Here is a 16,628-nt window from a genome sequence, read left to right on the forward strand (position 1 = left end):
AAAAGCCTGGGGTGAAACCCTGACCACTGGAACTCCAAACCCAGTCCTCCTTCACCCCTATCCCGTTGCTGCTTCCCAGGACATGGGAGGTGCTCAAAAAATATTTGCCCAGTGATTCACGCTCTCTCCCAGGTCCCTGGCCTTGTCTCTGACCCCAGCCAAAGCCAGACCACAAGGCCTGAGGCCAGACCACTGCAGTAGGCCTCACTCTGGCCCTGGTACTTGCCTGTCTCTCTTAGGTTCACAGAATGGCAGCATTAAAGGAAAACTCCAAGGTCATGTAGACCACTCGTTCCCAAATGCAAAAACATGACCCGGTGCTAGGCCATGACCAGTACTTTTCATTAGTCAGTGGTGAAGTCAGACTCGTGCAGCTTTTTGAGAGGGTGTAGGTATGGGTATTGGTGAGGCTGAAGAGTTGAGATTAGACTTTCCTTTATTACTGAGGTCACTCATAAGTTTGGCCTAATCCATAAGCCTGTCCATAAGGGAAGGACGCAGGCAGACATGGGGTTTTATGGAGATCCCTAAGTCATTTCTATCATTCAAACAGAGGCTGGCCACCGCTTGATGCCCAGAGAAAAGCCTTGAGTGAGGTCTTGGCTACAGAAGTACTTCCAGGGCTCCTGGGTTCAGAGGGGTAAGTAACTAGTTGAGTAATTTACTCATTTGGTCAAACTACAAACAGTGAAGGTGAATGCAAAGGGGAGGAAGTGGTCAAGTCTTTGAGAGGTAACTCTAATGTGCTGGGTCACAGACCAGAGAGGGATGGGCTGGAATGTGTGCATCTTAGGTACACAAACAGCAGATCTCACCCTATCTCAAGCATGATTCTTTAATGGTGAGTCTAACTGAAGACAACTTTGATAACTTTTTATTCTAGAGTTCATATTTTATCTTAAAAAGTTAAGTCAGTCCTGGCTGGTGTGGCTCAGTTAGTTTAGCATTGTCCTATGCACCGAAAGACTGATAGTTTGATTCCTTGTCAGAGCAATTCCTGATCAGGATTCCTGATCCCAGGTAGGGGGTGTGTGGGAGGCAGCTTTACTCTCACATCAACGTCTTTCTCTCTCTCTCTCTCTCTCTCTCTCTCTCTCTCTCTCTCTCTCTCTCTCTCTCCTCTCTCTCTCTCTCTCCATCTCCCATCCTCTCTCTCTAAAAATCAATTAAAAATCTTTAAAAAAATGTTAAGTCAAACAAATATGTCCTCTGGTATTTGAAATGTAAACTATGAAAACTATCTCTCTCTCTCTAGGTGTCTTACCTGTGGACTGGACAGGGGGACCTTCTTTGATAAAGACTGGTTTGACCCACTAACTCCTTTTTAAATCCATTCCCATGAGTTAGAAAAATTGAGTTTCTGTCCCAATATTGCCAGAAGTAACTTAACTCCCTCCAACTCAGCTTCCTTATCTACAAAATAAGTTATACCGCCTACCTCACTGGATTTTCTGACGAATTAAATGAAATAGCAGACTTAAAAGCACATAGTAGATATGTAGTAAATTTCAGTGCAGGAGTTGATGATGTTTGTAGATAGCAATCAAGCAGGGTCAATATCTTAGACAGATTTTATTAGGGTCTTTAATATTTCAAACTGCGTTCACAAGTCTAAAGATGTCTCCACTTACTGGAAAAACTTTAGGTGGGCTGACAGATGGAAAGCAAGTGCAATAAAACATTAATGGCAGAATCCACATGATAGTTCTGAGTGTTCCCTATAAAACTCTTTCCACTTTCTTGCATTCTTGAAAATTTTAATAAAATGCGTAAAAATATGGCTTTCACAGCCTCTGGCACCTGGTCCTAGACTCGGAAGCTCTTTGAGATAAAGGACACTTCTGCCTCCACCTCATCAGGCACTAGATAACAGGTACTAGACAAGTTTGTTTCACTGATGAAATGAATATATCTCTACAACAGCAGAACACTGCTACTCATTTTTAAGATAACAGAACAATAACAAAGAGTAAAACCAACCCACATGCCCACAGAGATGAGATTTACTTATCCTTCCAGAAGAATCCCCTGTTTTGCAACTGTTCTGACTTAGGGCTGCCTCTTCCCTTGCCTCAATCAGCATCTACCTACCCCAGGCATCCAGATATTTAAGGTGACAGTTCCCCTCAACAAGGTTGACCCTGCTAAGGAGTTCCTATATCACAACACACGTTAAATGTACTGTCTGTTGTAGGGTATTTTCGTCCAGTAGGTGTGACCTCCATTTTAGCCAGTGTGAGAAAAGAATTATATGCAATGTTTGCTGTACATCAAATCATATCATGTAGGCATAAAGCCAGCTGGACTTAGCCATCTTTCTCGCCTCCCTGGTTACACTAGAACAGCCTGCACAGAGGTCAGGGGGCTGGCAGCAGGGAGATGGGCACGAGGGCTTTACTACCACAGCCGTTTCATCTGGCTCTGACCAGGAAACATGAATTCATTTAGTAAATACATACTGAGTATGTTCTCAATGCCAAGCACTGTGTTTGGCTCTGGGGACACAACAGACAAGTATGAATAGATTTGGTCCCTGCTCATACGCAGCTGAGGAAGGAGCATGGATAGTGCAGCAGAAGAATACAAGGCAGGATTCAGAGCCAAAAGGACCCTCATGAAGACCAATCCTGACACCTGTGGATAAGTCATTTCATCTCCCGAGGCTTGTTGCATTCAACTGTAAAATGTGGCAAACAGTAATATGTATCTCACAAGGCAATGTCATAGCTCAAATAGAGAAACCAGATGTCAAAGTCTGCCATAAGCCATAAAGTTAAACCCAAAATATAGTATTGTAACAATAGCTGACATTTATTAAATGTTACTAGGTATCAGGCCAAGTCCTTTTCTCTTCTGTCTGCTTTTTAAAATTACTTTGATGGACTATAAAACGAAAAGAATATGGTACCTTTTTGGCATATATCAGATATGTGAGTGCAAGGACAATAAAGAAATAATCCGTCATCCAGGTCATTGAAGGCAGGCCATCGGCCCCAACACTCCATATATTCAGTGATGAGCCCTGTTTATGGGCAGACCACCCCGGAGAGAAAACCCACAGCAGATGCCCTAGCAACAGCTGACAACACTGTCCTCGCTGCTCAAAGTGGGGAGGAATCTGGTCCGAACGTCACAGCACCCTGGTCTACACATTCTAAAGAGAGGCTATTTGATTCCGTATTTGAGTCTTGGACTCTGTTCTCTTGGGGGATGAAGGGAGCAACATGAAGGGATTGTCCACCCCAAGGAGAGGTGTGGAGAAGTCACTGCCTCCACTAGAGCCTTCGCTTCACATACAAAATCAGCTGTGACTCATGCTAACAGGACTGTAGCCAAGGGTGGCTCTGGGTGGAAAGGAATGGTAATGCTCCCAACTCCCCCTTCCACGACGGAGAGGAGAAAATTAACCTGCGCTCGGCATGCGGTGGATCTTGACTTTGGAATGGAGCTACTGGAGGGACACACCCAGCCATCAAAAATGCCGTGATAAATGTTCTCATGGGTTCATCCACTCACTCGTTAAAATATTTACTGTTATCAATGTTAAATGCTAAGCTGTATGTGTCCCTAGATGCCAGGTACACACACTATAGTGTGATAAATTCTAAGCAGAGGTAAGGGGGAGATGCCATTGGGGGGAGAGGGTAGGATCCTAATCAATATTCAAGGGAGAAAGTCAAGGAACGCTCCCTGGAGTCTTGAAGAATTGGTATAAGTTTTCCCAAGTGAAGGAAGAAATTATTATAAGTTTTCCAGGCATAAAGAAAATCTGAGCAAAGACCCAGAGGTGTGTGGGTATGATAGCCTTTGAGCCACTAACCAAGAAATGCACCATCTGGAAAGCCGTTCCATTCCTCTCAGCATTCTACTAGAGGAAAAGGAATGATGGGTTATTTGAAAAGCTTCCCACAGCCTGGGTCTCCAATCCAAATGCCTGGAGGGGTCGTGCTGAAAAGGAAATGAGTGAAGCGGGCTGGGTGGGGACTGCTGGGAAATGAAGGACACCTGCCCCTTCTAAAGGGGGCAGCGCCTACTCAGCTCTGGCCAATTCCTGCCGCATGGGAATGTGGGCCCAGGATTGCCAAGTCCTTTTGTTATTTATTCTAGAGAAGTAGAAAGTATGAATTTTTATGTACAATTTCTTAGTTTTTAAAATGTTGGAAAGTAATTTTAACTTTTTTTTTTTTTTCAAACACAGAGTGGGTCAAACACAACCCATCTGGGGGCCAGATTCAGCCTCTGGTTTGCCTGCCTGTAACCGTGGCACATGGGAGGAAATGAGTGCCCTTTGAAAGCAGGCAGTGAAGGCCAATGGGTGGAGCCCAGGAGCTGGAGGCAGACTGGACCTGGTGAGAATCCTGGGTCGACCACTTACATGTTGTGTAGCTTTGGGGAAGCTACTTCAGCCCTCTGGGCCTTCGTTTCCTCATCTGTATAATGGGATAAAACTATGCCACTGAGGGTTTTAGAGAAAATACTGCAGATGAAGGCCCCCATATAGTGATTTTTGGGAAAACAAGCCCAAAGGGGGGAAAATCCCATACTAAATAATGAGGAATTGTCAACCAGGAAAGTAGCTATGACTATAAGATTATTTTTTATAGGAAAATATTTTTTTAAAAAAAGAATAGTTTATTGATTTTTAGAGAGAAAGAAAGGGAAAGGGAGGGAGGAAGAGAGAGAGAAACATCGATGTGAGCGTGCAGCATCAATCGGCTGCCTCCTGCACCTCTCTTACCAGGATCGAGCCTGCAACCTTTGAGTGCACAGGAGGATGCCCAACCAACTTTATTTTTTAATGAAAAGTTGCTAAGAAGTAATAAAAGCATGAGCATGTGCTATAACAGTAGGAAACTATTCCAACCATAGATAGTGTCCCATTATTAATGTTTTTTGTATATACAGCCAGTCTTTTATGCTATACTGATAATTTCTTAAAACAAATGCATTTATAAGATTGCACATTCATCCTGCAATTGTTTTCTTTAGCAGTACAGTGTAAACTTATTGTTGCTATACAAATATTTAACATGTACTCGGTAAATAGCAAGAGTGATTTTTTTTTTTTTTTTTAGGTTGTAAAACAGATCGCATCACACCAATGCTTAAAATCCATCAACCATATCCCACTGCTCTTAGAATAGAATCCAAATTCTCACCCATGGCCTCAAGGCTATGCAGGATCTGGCCCCGCCCACTTCCCTCACCCACCTCCTACTACTCTCTGCCTTGCTCAGATGCTCCCAGCCCTGCCAGCTCCTTGGCTGGTCTCACAGGTGCTTTCCTCCCCTCTGTGAATCTGCTGCTCCCTCTTCCTGAAAACCTCACCATTCAGGCCAAACAAAAGCTCCCAAGTGAGAACACTGTAGCCATGCCAAATCTGCTCCTCTGTGTTTTCCCTTCATAGCAAGTTCCCAGAAAATAAAACAGTCTCCTTGTCTATTTTCTGCTCTCTACCCTAGAATCTAAGTTCCCCAAATCCTACCCAGAGCCCTCATCTGTCTTGCTCACCTTGGCATCACCGATGCCCAGCACAGTGCCTATCACAAAGGAGACGCTCAATCTTTGTTTAATGAAGAAAATGAACCGACCACCCATTGTTCTTGGCCTCAGAGCCTCCTGAAGTCATCACTTACAAGTTTCTCCCTGAACTAGTTTAGTCACACCCTGCAAGGCAAACATTTGAAGCGGCAGGAGATAAAGTGAAATGGTGATGCCCATGCTCTGGATCTGAAATGCCAAGGTTCAAATCCCAGCCTTGCCATGTATTAGCTGAGTGACAGCTGCTTAACATCTCCAAGCCCATTTTATCACCTGAAAAAGATGTTACTTCACAGGGTGGTTTGTGAGGATTCGATGAGTTAACATGGGTAAAATACTTAACAAAGGTGCTAGATATATAATAAGCATCACATACACTTTAGCTGTTTTCATCTATTTCCTTGTTGTGTTCTTATTCATTAGTTGATTTATAACTTTCCTCTCCAATCAGACTGTAATTTCTTGAAGGCAGAGACCAATTCTGGATTCCCACAGTGAAGTAACTGCACAGGCCCCTGTGTGAGGGGCATGGGGCAGAGCTGGGGTATGGCTCTTGATGTGGATCTACTTACATGGTACAAAACTATGAGTACGTCATGCAAATTTTTTGAGCTTCAGTTTCCTCATCTGTGAAAGGAGATGGGTGTAAAGAGTACATAAAGAAATCCTTGTGAAAGAAAATAATTCTGAGGCTGGAGGCAATGATGACTGTTAGAGCAGACAAGCAGAAAGTAGTCAGTAAATTCATCAGCTCTGCAGTTCAATGCTGGCTGCCTCTGGTGTAGGTATTACACATAGGATGTGCATGATTCAAACAAATGAATGACTCTGAAACTATGTCCTGTTCTCTTCTACTGTCTATTTTCTCTGATTGTCTCTGACAGCCTGCGGTGGTTTCAGAAGCTTTCCTTAGCTATAGTCAAACAGGAAAAACATACCACTCATTATAACCAGCTCCATGAAATAAGATATTCTGGTGTTTAAAATTCTCTCATTTGGTGATAGGATGTTGCTGACATGCCCATCAGTACAGAAAAAAAAAAAAACAAAAAAACATTTTTAAGCACAATGGAAGTGAAAATTAAGTTCCTGTATGAATATGTACTGTATACATCTCCCTAAATTACAATAAGTCAACAAGGCTCAACGTATCCTCATTTACAGCAAAGTGCACTGAGACTCCGAGAAGTTGACTTCGTTTGTCTGAGGTCCCAAAATTGTAAATGGTGCAGCAATATTCAAATTCAAGTGTGTTTGGCTTCTGATCTTGTACTTTTTCTGTGACTCAACCATGTTGTATCTCCCAACGTTCCTCAACATCTTGTATTAGCTCTGATACATGTAGGTGAGTCATATTAAAGCTATGCATGGACTTTAAAGCCAGAGTAGCTAACAGAAAAAGATTATAGTTTCTATCATATTGCCATTAAAACAAAACAAAATTGGTGTATGTCAAATAAAAGATCTTATATTGATCTTTCATAAAGTTTCAAGATTAGAAGAAATCTATGAAAAGAGAATACATGTTACTATAGCATTAGAAAGAATGAAAGAATAAGGCCAGATAAGGCTCTAAAAATGAGCTGAGACAAGCCTCTGATTTTACAAAAGGGACAGGAACCAGGCTTTCCTGACCTCTAACAGTTTTCTTTTCAATAGTTCTTACTGCAAAGCACTCAACTAACACCTTCCATAGAGAAGTTATCAAACCACTTCTCTAGGCATCCAAGCTCCCAGGTTCCTCCAAAGAATCTACATATACGTACAGGAAAAGGCACATTAGAAACAATCAGAGAACCCTATACTCATTTTCCCAGCATGTTAGCAGAGAAGCAGAGACTGAGGAGATGGGAGGGGCAAATATATTTCTAAACCCATCAACAAAATCCTCTGACATTCCAGCCAGTTGGTTCCAGACCTTTGGAATAAACAATGAAAATCTCAAAACTATAAAATGCTTAGCTTTCTGCTCTGCTGACAGTGGCAAAATGAGGAAATGCATTAAAAGACCATTGGAATATCTCCATGCAGCCTCTACAAGACAGTTAATTATCTTCCATTAACACTGAGCTGTCAGGACTGGCATCAGCCTGTTGACTTTCTTGACCTTCCTCAGTCTGCACCTTGTTACCCCTGCAGTGTTTCCTGTTTATAAAGACAGGAGACTCCAGCTGCTCCACCTGACAGAACTTAATTTACATTTGGCCTTCATTAAGATGAGAGTCAAAATCATTGAGATCAAATGAAAAAGCCAGACTGCTGGGGGTTATGAAAAATTCAAATGGCATTTTCCCTTTTATCTGACAATTCTTATTAAGGAGACATACATCAACCTGAAGCACAGAAACTTTAAATATAAAGGGCAGGATTAAAATTCCATATTGCAGCACTAGGACCTGAGTGACTTGGCCCAAGAGCTCTGGTGGTCTTAGTACATCACTTCTGCCTTCTGGGAAGTCTGCACTCCTAATTCTGCCCAACTCCCTCTGACACCTGATTTCAGGTAAGGACAAGGAGAGCACATGAATGACAGCAACACTGAAGTGAGTGTTCAGCTCTGTCGCCTCCACCTAGTTCATCCCTCACAGCCAATCAGTCTCAGTGTCCTCCTGATATTATCCCCTAAAGAGTTCTAAAATCTATCTCCTCTGCATCCCACAGTGCCCAATTCAGATCGCATTACTTATCATCTGGAGTACTGCAACAGACCCTCAGTGGGTCACCCTCTTTATATAAAATATATGTTAGGTACCTGTAAGTTCCAGGTATTTGATTAGGGGGAGAAACACAGCAAAGAACAAAATGGATAAGGTCTCTATCCTGCTGTGGATTACAATGGTTGGAGGGGCAGGCATTATACAGATCATCATACAATCTGGCATATGATTACAATTTATGAAAGCCACAATGGAGTAAGATGAAGAGTGCAAAGACAAGAGACTTCTGATTTATTTGAGGGTCAAGGCTTTGTAAGGAGGTGACAATAAAACTGAGACCTAAAGGATGAGTTACAATCAGTGGTGAGTAGAGGGAAGAAGATTCAGGGGCAGAAGGCACAGCATCACATCATCAAGACCAGGGGTCAGTAAACTTTTTCTCTAATGGTCCAGAGAATAAATATTCTCAGCTTTGCAGATCATACAGTCCCTGTCCCAACTACTTGGCTCTGTCACCAGAATGCAAAAGCAGCCACAGACAACGCATAGCTGAATGAGGTGGCTGTGTTCCAATAAAACTGTACTTATGGCCACTCACATTTTAATTTCATATAATTTTCACACGTCACAAATATACCATTCCTCTTTTGATTCTGTTTCAACCACTTGAAAATGTAAAGGTCATTCTTACTAGTAGCTCCCAGGACATCCAAAAACAGGCAGCAGGCCAGATGTGGCCCATGGGCCAAGCCCAAATCAAGAATGACTTAGGAAGAACTGGGTGTGTTTGGGGCACCCTGAGGGCATCCCTGCCCATGGCTTAGAGTGAGCAAGGTGAGGGACACCCAGTAAGCACAGAAAAGGGGCAAAAGGATCACATATCATCTTCTGGCCCATGTTACAAATTTTGGAACTTATCCTAAGAGCAAAGAAAATGTAACAAAGTGCTATAATCTGGGTAGAAAACAAGTTCCTACGTCCCCACACAGTTTCTCACCCCTAATCCAATCTCCTCCACCCTGCCAAAGGGATCAAGAACACTCCCTCCCTTGGCTAAAAACCATCAGCCAATCTCTATCACCAAATAAGTCCTTAATAAACTGAGCCCTGGCCTCATTTCCTGCTCCACTCAGGCTCATATCCTGGGACCTACATCCCTCACCATAAATGAACCATAGTCTCTCTCTAGAATCTTTCCTGTCTTCTCTATTAGGCAAAACTTCCACTCTTTAGGCTCATGTCTTGAGGCTCATCTCAACTCCTCAAGGTTTCCCTGTGCTTAGGTTTCCCTGTCTCTTTCCTCCACCCACTCCCTCCTTATACTAGTACAGCCCCTCCATTGTCCCCAGTAGACTCTGTGCCCCTCAAGGGAACCACTGAGTCCTCTTTGTGTTCATGCCCCCAATGCCTATCATATTCCTGGAGTATAGCAGGACCTCGTTTAAAATTTGGCAAATTAAGGAATGAATAAAGAGTGAACAAATGACAGCCCAATAAACGCAGCACAGTCTCATGCTCTGACATGAATGTGCAGTGGAACAGCTCTACAGAATCTATCTAACTTCCTGTGCCTTGGACTCCCATAAACCCGCCAAAAACTGTTTACTAGCCCAGCCGGCTTGTCTTAGTGGTTGAGCATCAACCTACGGACCAGGAGGTCATGGTTCGGTTCCAGGTCAGGGTCATGCCAAGGTTGCAGCCTCGATCTCCAGTGGGGGGTGTGCAGGAGACAGCCAATCAATGATTCTATCTCATCCTTTGTGTTTCTACCTCTCTCTCCCTCTCCCTTCCTCTCTGAAATCAATAAAAATATACATTTGTTTAAAAAAACCTGTTTACTGATTCTCTGCAAATGAATGCTTTTCAGGATGCCAGGGCAGAGTCCTTAGCATTGAAAGTGATGTCCTAAGTCTCCAAGAGAACAACATCAGCAACACAGAGGGAGCAAGTTAGAAATGCAAATTTTCCCTGCCCAACCCAGGGCTACCAGTCTTCAGTTTAACAAGCTCTCCAACTGATTCATTTACACATTACAGTTTGAGAAGCAGTATAAAGTAGCCAGGTTAGGCTTTAAGGAGATGCTAAAAGTGATTTTAGAAATAGCTCTGATTTTCAGTTTGCAACCACAGCTACACCAAAGGGAGTCTCAGCAAGGATTCTTGTGCATGCCTACCAAAAATTAACAATAAATTTTAGAAATGTTTCGAATGGGTTTAAGGTTCAGCCTTCAGGTAATTAAATACAGAATGAAGCAATATTTAGAGCCTTACTCAGAAAATTCTGAAATGGAATTGATTAGGTGGAGGGATGAATGGATGGATGGTCTTAGGAGGTGACAGTCAATGCTATGCAATCCAGAACTCTCTATGGGCTTTATTTAGTGCATTTTGATCTCAAGTGCTCTAAAGTATCCTGAGAGATTCATACTAATGTATATATAGATCTCCTGGGTATACAGCCCAGAGCTGGCCATGAATAGGTGCTCAATAAGGCCCTGATGGTGCACCAATGACCACTTGCCTGGTCCTTCTCACTTAATTCCGTACCCCTCTTCCTTACCTGTGGCCAAGAAGGGTGATATATCCACTCCGTTTGTTCTCTCGCACCATTTTTTGGGCTGGTTTGAAGGACACCACTGTCCTCATTCCTGGTCCTACCCTAAGTGGCACCCTTTACAGAGGGTTTTAGTACCATGAGACAGAAGTGGATGACCGGGGTTTGGAGCCCAGTAGACATGGGCTGAAATTCTGGCTCTACCATCTGTTTGGGAAAGGCATTTAACCCTCCCTCTCAGCCTCAGTGGTCCATACACTCTACCAGGCACAGCTTGTTAGGAGAGCACGAGTTAATGCTACAGAACACAAGGGTGTGGGGCAGTGAAGAGTTGTTCTAGATCAGGGGGCCTCAAACTTTTTAAACAGGGGGCCAGTTCACTCTCCCTCAGACCGTTGGAGGGCCAGACTATAGTTTAAAAAAAAAAAACTATGAACAAATTCCTATGCACACTGCACATATCTTATTTTGAAGTAAAAAAAACAAATGTTTTCGGCGGGCTGCATGTGGCCCGCGGGCCGTAGTTTGAGGACCCCTGTTCTAGATTCTGATTTGTATTTCAGCATATGTTTGGATCAGGTTTTCAAACTTTACAGACCGAAAAAGTGACATCTGGGATGAGAATCACTCCACCCAACATCACACAATGTGACGTTAGTCGAGAAAAATCAGGATCCTGAAAGCCCCAACACCTAAGACACCCAGGAGCTTTTGAACTGCAGCGACTATAAAAGCCTTTCTAGAAATTAAAACTCACAAAACAGTTAAATATACAAAGTAGATAACAAGCCAAGCCTACTCAGATTTTTTTTTTTTATTGATTTCAGAGAAGAAGAGAAAGGGAGGGAGAGTTATTGATCAGCTGCCTCCTGCATGCCCCACACTGGGGATCAATCCTGCAACCTGGGCATATGCCTTTGACCGGTGATCAAACCGAGATCTCCTGGTTTATAGGTGGACCCTCAACCACTGTGCCACGCTGGCCAGGCATACTTGGATTACTGATGTCCTTTTTGCTTATCTCCCTTCTGCCCCATGGTGACAGCCCAGGAACACCCTCTCAGCACCCTTAAACTTCCCCCTTCCCCATGTACATTTTGAGTAATCGAAAATGCAGCCCACCTGCAACCTCAGAGCCACTGAATAAATCATGCCAGATCTTACTCCTTGGATGGATTCTCTCCCTGTCAGACCACCTAGGGGTTTTCTAGTCCAGAGGTTCCCAGAGGACTTGAACTTTCTCACACATCCATCTCTAATGGGAATCATTAAGCTGACATCACCACTCTCCACACTTCATAAAGGATTCTAACATCTAGAAAGGGAACCACCTGCAACTGCTTCGACCAGAGATCACTGTATCACTCAAGGGCATGAAAATGCAAGTGCAGGAGAGGCGAGAGAGGAATTCCCAAAAATACCACCAAGGCCAGAGATTACGCATCTGGGGATAAGGGTGTATAGAGAAAGAAGATTCTGGGCAGAAGATCTGGACTTAAATCCCAGCTCTGCCACTTTCTAATTGGAATGGTAATTAACCTCTCTGAACTTCAACTGGGTACTGGATATTCAGAGAATCAATTTCGGAGTCAGCCATTATTAGGTTCAAATCCTGGCTCTGTCACTTGGGTGAGTTGATTAATCTCTATTAGCTTTAGCTTTCTCCTTTACAAAACACACACCAATAAAATAAAAATAAAATAAAATAAATAAAATAAAATAAAATAAAAATATAAAATAAAATAATAAAATAAAATAAACCCTTCTTCAGGATTGCTGTTGGGATTCAAAGAGATCATCTGGGTTAAACACTTATCACAGTGCCTTCCATGAGTTAAACATATAAAAACAAGAGTCACTTAACTGCGAACTAATCAATAAAATGGGGTCAACCTTCCTCTGGGAGTTGCTGGGGAAAATCAAACATAACGGACTGTGGCAGGGTGCCTGGTACAGACAAATCCACAGTGAATGGGATCCTCTACTATTACAGTTGACCTCTTAACAACACAGGTCTGAATTGGGTGGATTTTTTTCAATAAGCACGTACAGTACTGTAAGTGTATCTTCTCTATTTTATGATTTCCTTAATAACATTTTGTTTTATCTAGCTTACTTTACTGTAAGAATACAGTATATAATACATATACAATATATGTCTTAATCAACTATTTATGTTTTCAGTACTTACGTATATAAAAAGCCATTAGTATTGATGTTTTGGGAGACTTGAGAGTTATAGGCTTTCATAGGGTGTTGGCACCGTTCACTGTTCAAGGGTCCACTGTATTGGTATCCCCTCAACTCCATGCACTCACCTCTTTTAGCCACAGAAGCTTTGGGGCCTGCATTTCCACAGACATCACGCCCCCAACGTACTGCAAGACGCTGTGTTTGGTGTTGTTGATCCTGTGCACCTGACTGACGGCTCGGTGGTCCAGCCACATGATGATGTTCCGATGGGAATCCCCTAGCAGAAACAAAGTGATGAAGACACATGTATGTTATCATCCTTCTAAGTCAAGGGCTACTATGGATTCCCTGGGGTAAAGATCTACACCACTTTTATAAATTTCCCCCATCAGCAAGGAACAAGGGGAAGGATCACCACCAGGCTGAGCTGAACACTCTACCCAACCTTGGCTTTCCCTTCAAGAGATGTGTTCTTTGACTAAAGCACCCAGAGTTAACCGTCTACACTAAAACCAGTCAAGCTCCCCCAACCAATTCTACCAGCATCATTCTTTCTCAACTTCCTCCTTTCCTTTCTTATCCCTTCTGTTCTGGAAAAACTTTTCTGGGTATATAGATAGTCAGAAAAACAGCCGGTGTAATAAGCCCAAAACAATACTTCGGCTGTTTAAGGTCTGTCTCCTTTAAATGTGGACAAATATTTCAATGGTATAATACATTTAATATAATACATCTATACAATGGCTCTGATCTGCTTAGATTCCCACTTCTAGTCACTGTAATTAAAACCATTTTTAAAAATAAGTTGTTTCCCTCACTCAGTTGGTTTACTGGGTGGAGTGGGAAGCACACAAATTTTGGAGTCAAGCAGACCTAATGGCAAATGCTTCCTCAGTTATAAGCAGAGATGTACAGAGAAACTTATTGAACTTTTCTTAGCCTCAGTATTTTCATCCATAAAATGGGGGTAACAATACCTAATACCATACAGGGATTAATAATGTACATAAAGGGCTGAGAAACTAAGATGGCAGCATAGATAAACACTGGGAAATAGTCGCCTCCCACAACAATTGAAAAATATCCCAAAGGACGGAGCAAACATCGTCCAGAACAACAGGAAGGCTGGCTGAGTGTAAATTCTACAACTAGAAGAAAAGAGGGGCACGCTGAGAGCCAGAGGAGCTGCGGAGGTGAAGTGCAGAGGTACGGCGGCGGCTCGCACGCGCGGAAAGGGGGTGGCACCTGAGGACGCGGCTGTCTTTTTGAATCACAAGCTCCCGACTGCTCTGAACTCCGGTTCTGGGAAGTCTCTGGGGACCCAGGACTCATACGGGGAGAGGCTGCTCTGTCAGGCGGCAGCGGGCGAACTTGAGGGCGGATTTCCCTCAGAGGTGCTTGCAGCCTTTACCGGGACACTGAGACGCGCAACTCCGGGCGCGGAGAATCAGACATAGCTTCTTTCTCCGCCCTTTTGACTCCCTGAGACCCCGCCCCACCCAGGCTGCGGCAGAGGCTTTTGCATGTGAATGTACCTAATTGCAGCCAAGCCAGGCAGAGCCCCGCAGCGGCTTGCATTGCTTCACAGCTGAGCCTCTTCGTGGCTCCTGCTGTGTGGCCTCAGGCAGAGGCTGAATTAGCACCTCCTTAGATCCAGGAGCCACTGTGCCCAGTGGTCAGAGGGGGACCATTCTCCCACTTCAGACACAGCTGATTCCCACAGCCGGTTGGCCTGGAGGTCAATTCCTCCCAGTGATCCTACAACAACCAAGGCCCAAGAGTGCACCAAGAGTGTCCACCCCAGGTAACTGGGGAGGCTGAGCCACTGGGCCCTACAGGACACCTGGCGTGTAGGGCCACTCTATCAACACAGGGAAGCAGCCAAGATGCGGAGACAAAGAAACAGGTCACGAATGGCAGAAAAGGAGGAAAGCAAATGACTGGATATAGAGTTCAAGGCCACGTTTATAAGGTTTTTCAAGAATTTTATGGAAACCGCCGATAAATTTAATGAATCCCTCAAGGAGTATAGTGAGACCATGGAGGACATGAAAAAGGACCAACTAGAAATTAAGCATACACTGACTGAAATAAAGAATAATTTACAGAGATCCAACAGCAGACAAGAGGATCCCAAGAATCAAGTCAAAGATTTGAAATACAAAGAAACAAAAAATACCCAACCGAAAAAGAAAAAAGAAAAGAGATTCAAAAAATATGAAGATAGTGTAAGGAACCTCTGGGACAACTTCAAGCGTACCAACATCAGAATTATAGGGGTACCAGAAGGAGAGAGAGGGCAAGATATTGAAAACCTTTTTGAAGAAATAATGACAGAAAACTTCCCCCACCTGATGAAAGAAATGGACTTACAAGTCCAGGAAGCGCAGAGAACCCCAAACAAAAGGAATCCAAAGAGGACCACACCAAGACACATCATAATTAAAATGCCAAGAGCAAAAGATAAAGAGAGAATCTTAAAAGCAGCAAGAGAAAGACAGTCAGTTACCTACAAGGGAGTACCCATTCGACTGTCAGCTGATTTCTCAACAGAAACCATGCAGGCCAGAAGAGTGGCAAGAAATATTCAAAGAGATGAATAGCAAGAACCTGCAACCAAGATTACTTTATCCAGCAAAGCTATCGTTCAGAATGGAAGGTCAGATAAAGAGCTTCACGGATAAGAAAAAGCTAAAGGAGTTCATCACCACCAAACCAGCATTATATGAAATGCTGAAAGGTATTCTTTAAGAAGAGGAAGAAGAAAAAGGAACTCTTACCATTTGCCACAGCATGGATGGAACTAGAGAGTGGATAAATACCACAGGATCTCACTCATTTGTGGAATATAATGAACAACATAAACTGATGAACAAGGACTGATCCAGAATCGGAGAGGCATTGATTGGACTGTCGGGCCTTGGAGGGAAGGTAGGGGAGGGTGGGGCAAGGGAGAAAGATCAACCAAAGGACTTATATGCAAGCATATAGGCCTAACCAATGGACACGGACAACGGGGGGTGAGGGATGAGCGGGGGGGGGGGGGGGGGGTAGAGGGTACACATATGTAACATCTTAATCAATAAAAAATATTTAAAAAAAATAATGTACATAAAGAATATAGCAAGCACCTGTCACATAGTAGGCCCTCAGAAGAAGTAAGTCACAAAGAATAGAATTTAAAACCAACTGGAAAAGGAGCATATCCCCTCACACGCTACATTTACTGTCTCACACCACAGAGGAGCTGACCGTCCCCTCCTCCCTTCCCCAGCCTGGTAATTTAGCATTACTGATGGGCAAGCCACTCAGTACTCTTGACAGCCCTCTACTTCCTCAGAAGGCAAAATGCAGAGAACAGCAGTGACTATACCTGGGAAATTGTAAGAAGGAAAGATAAAAGGGGACCCAATAGTAATTAAGCCAGACACTCTCACACATGATTTTATTTAATGGCAAAATAATTGCAGCAACTACATATGTAACTTTGCTAATAGCAAATGTTTAAAAAGCTCAGTGTGTGAGTGTTTTGTGTGACTCAAGCCCTGTGCTAAAGACTTTACAAAAAAAACCATCTCATTTAAGTCTCAAAACAATCCCCTGATCTCGGTCGCTTTCCATAATGACCTGACTCTGAAGTTGAGCGCGTGCCTATTATCTCACAGCTGGGAAAAGCATGAAGGG

At 43.3% G+C, this 16,628-nt stretch overlaps 1 protein-coding gene across 8 annotated transcripts in view; it reads right to left on the reverse strand.

Moving 5' to 3' along the window:
* The window catches only part of FGGY (FGGY carbohydrate kinase domain containing), a 412,099-nt gene that overhangs the window by 347,500 nt on the left and 47,971 nt on the right, over positions 1-16,628 (reverse strand). For all 8 annotated transcript variants that reach the window (XM_081087572.1, XM_081087570.1, XM_081087567.1 and 5 more), the window contains one exon: positions 13,070-13,221. In XM_081087572.1, the coding sequence (XP_080943698.1) occupies positions 13,070-13,198 (129 nt within the window). In that variant the 5' untranslated portion in view covers positions 13,199-13,221. The remainder of the gene's footprint in view (positions 1-13,069; positions 13,222-16,628) is intronic.

Source organism: Myotis nattereri (assembly GCF_964212035.1).
Source record: "Myotis nattereri genome assembly, chromosome: 3".
NCBI lineage: Eukaryota > Metazoa > Chordata > Mammalia > Chiroptera > Vespertilionidae > Myotis > Myotis nattereri.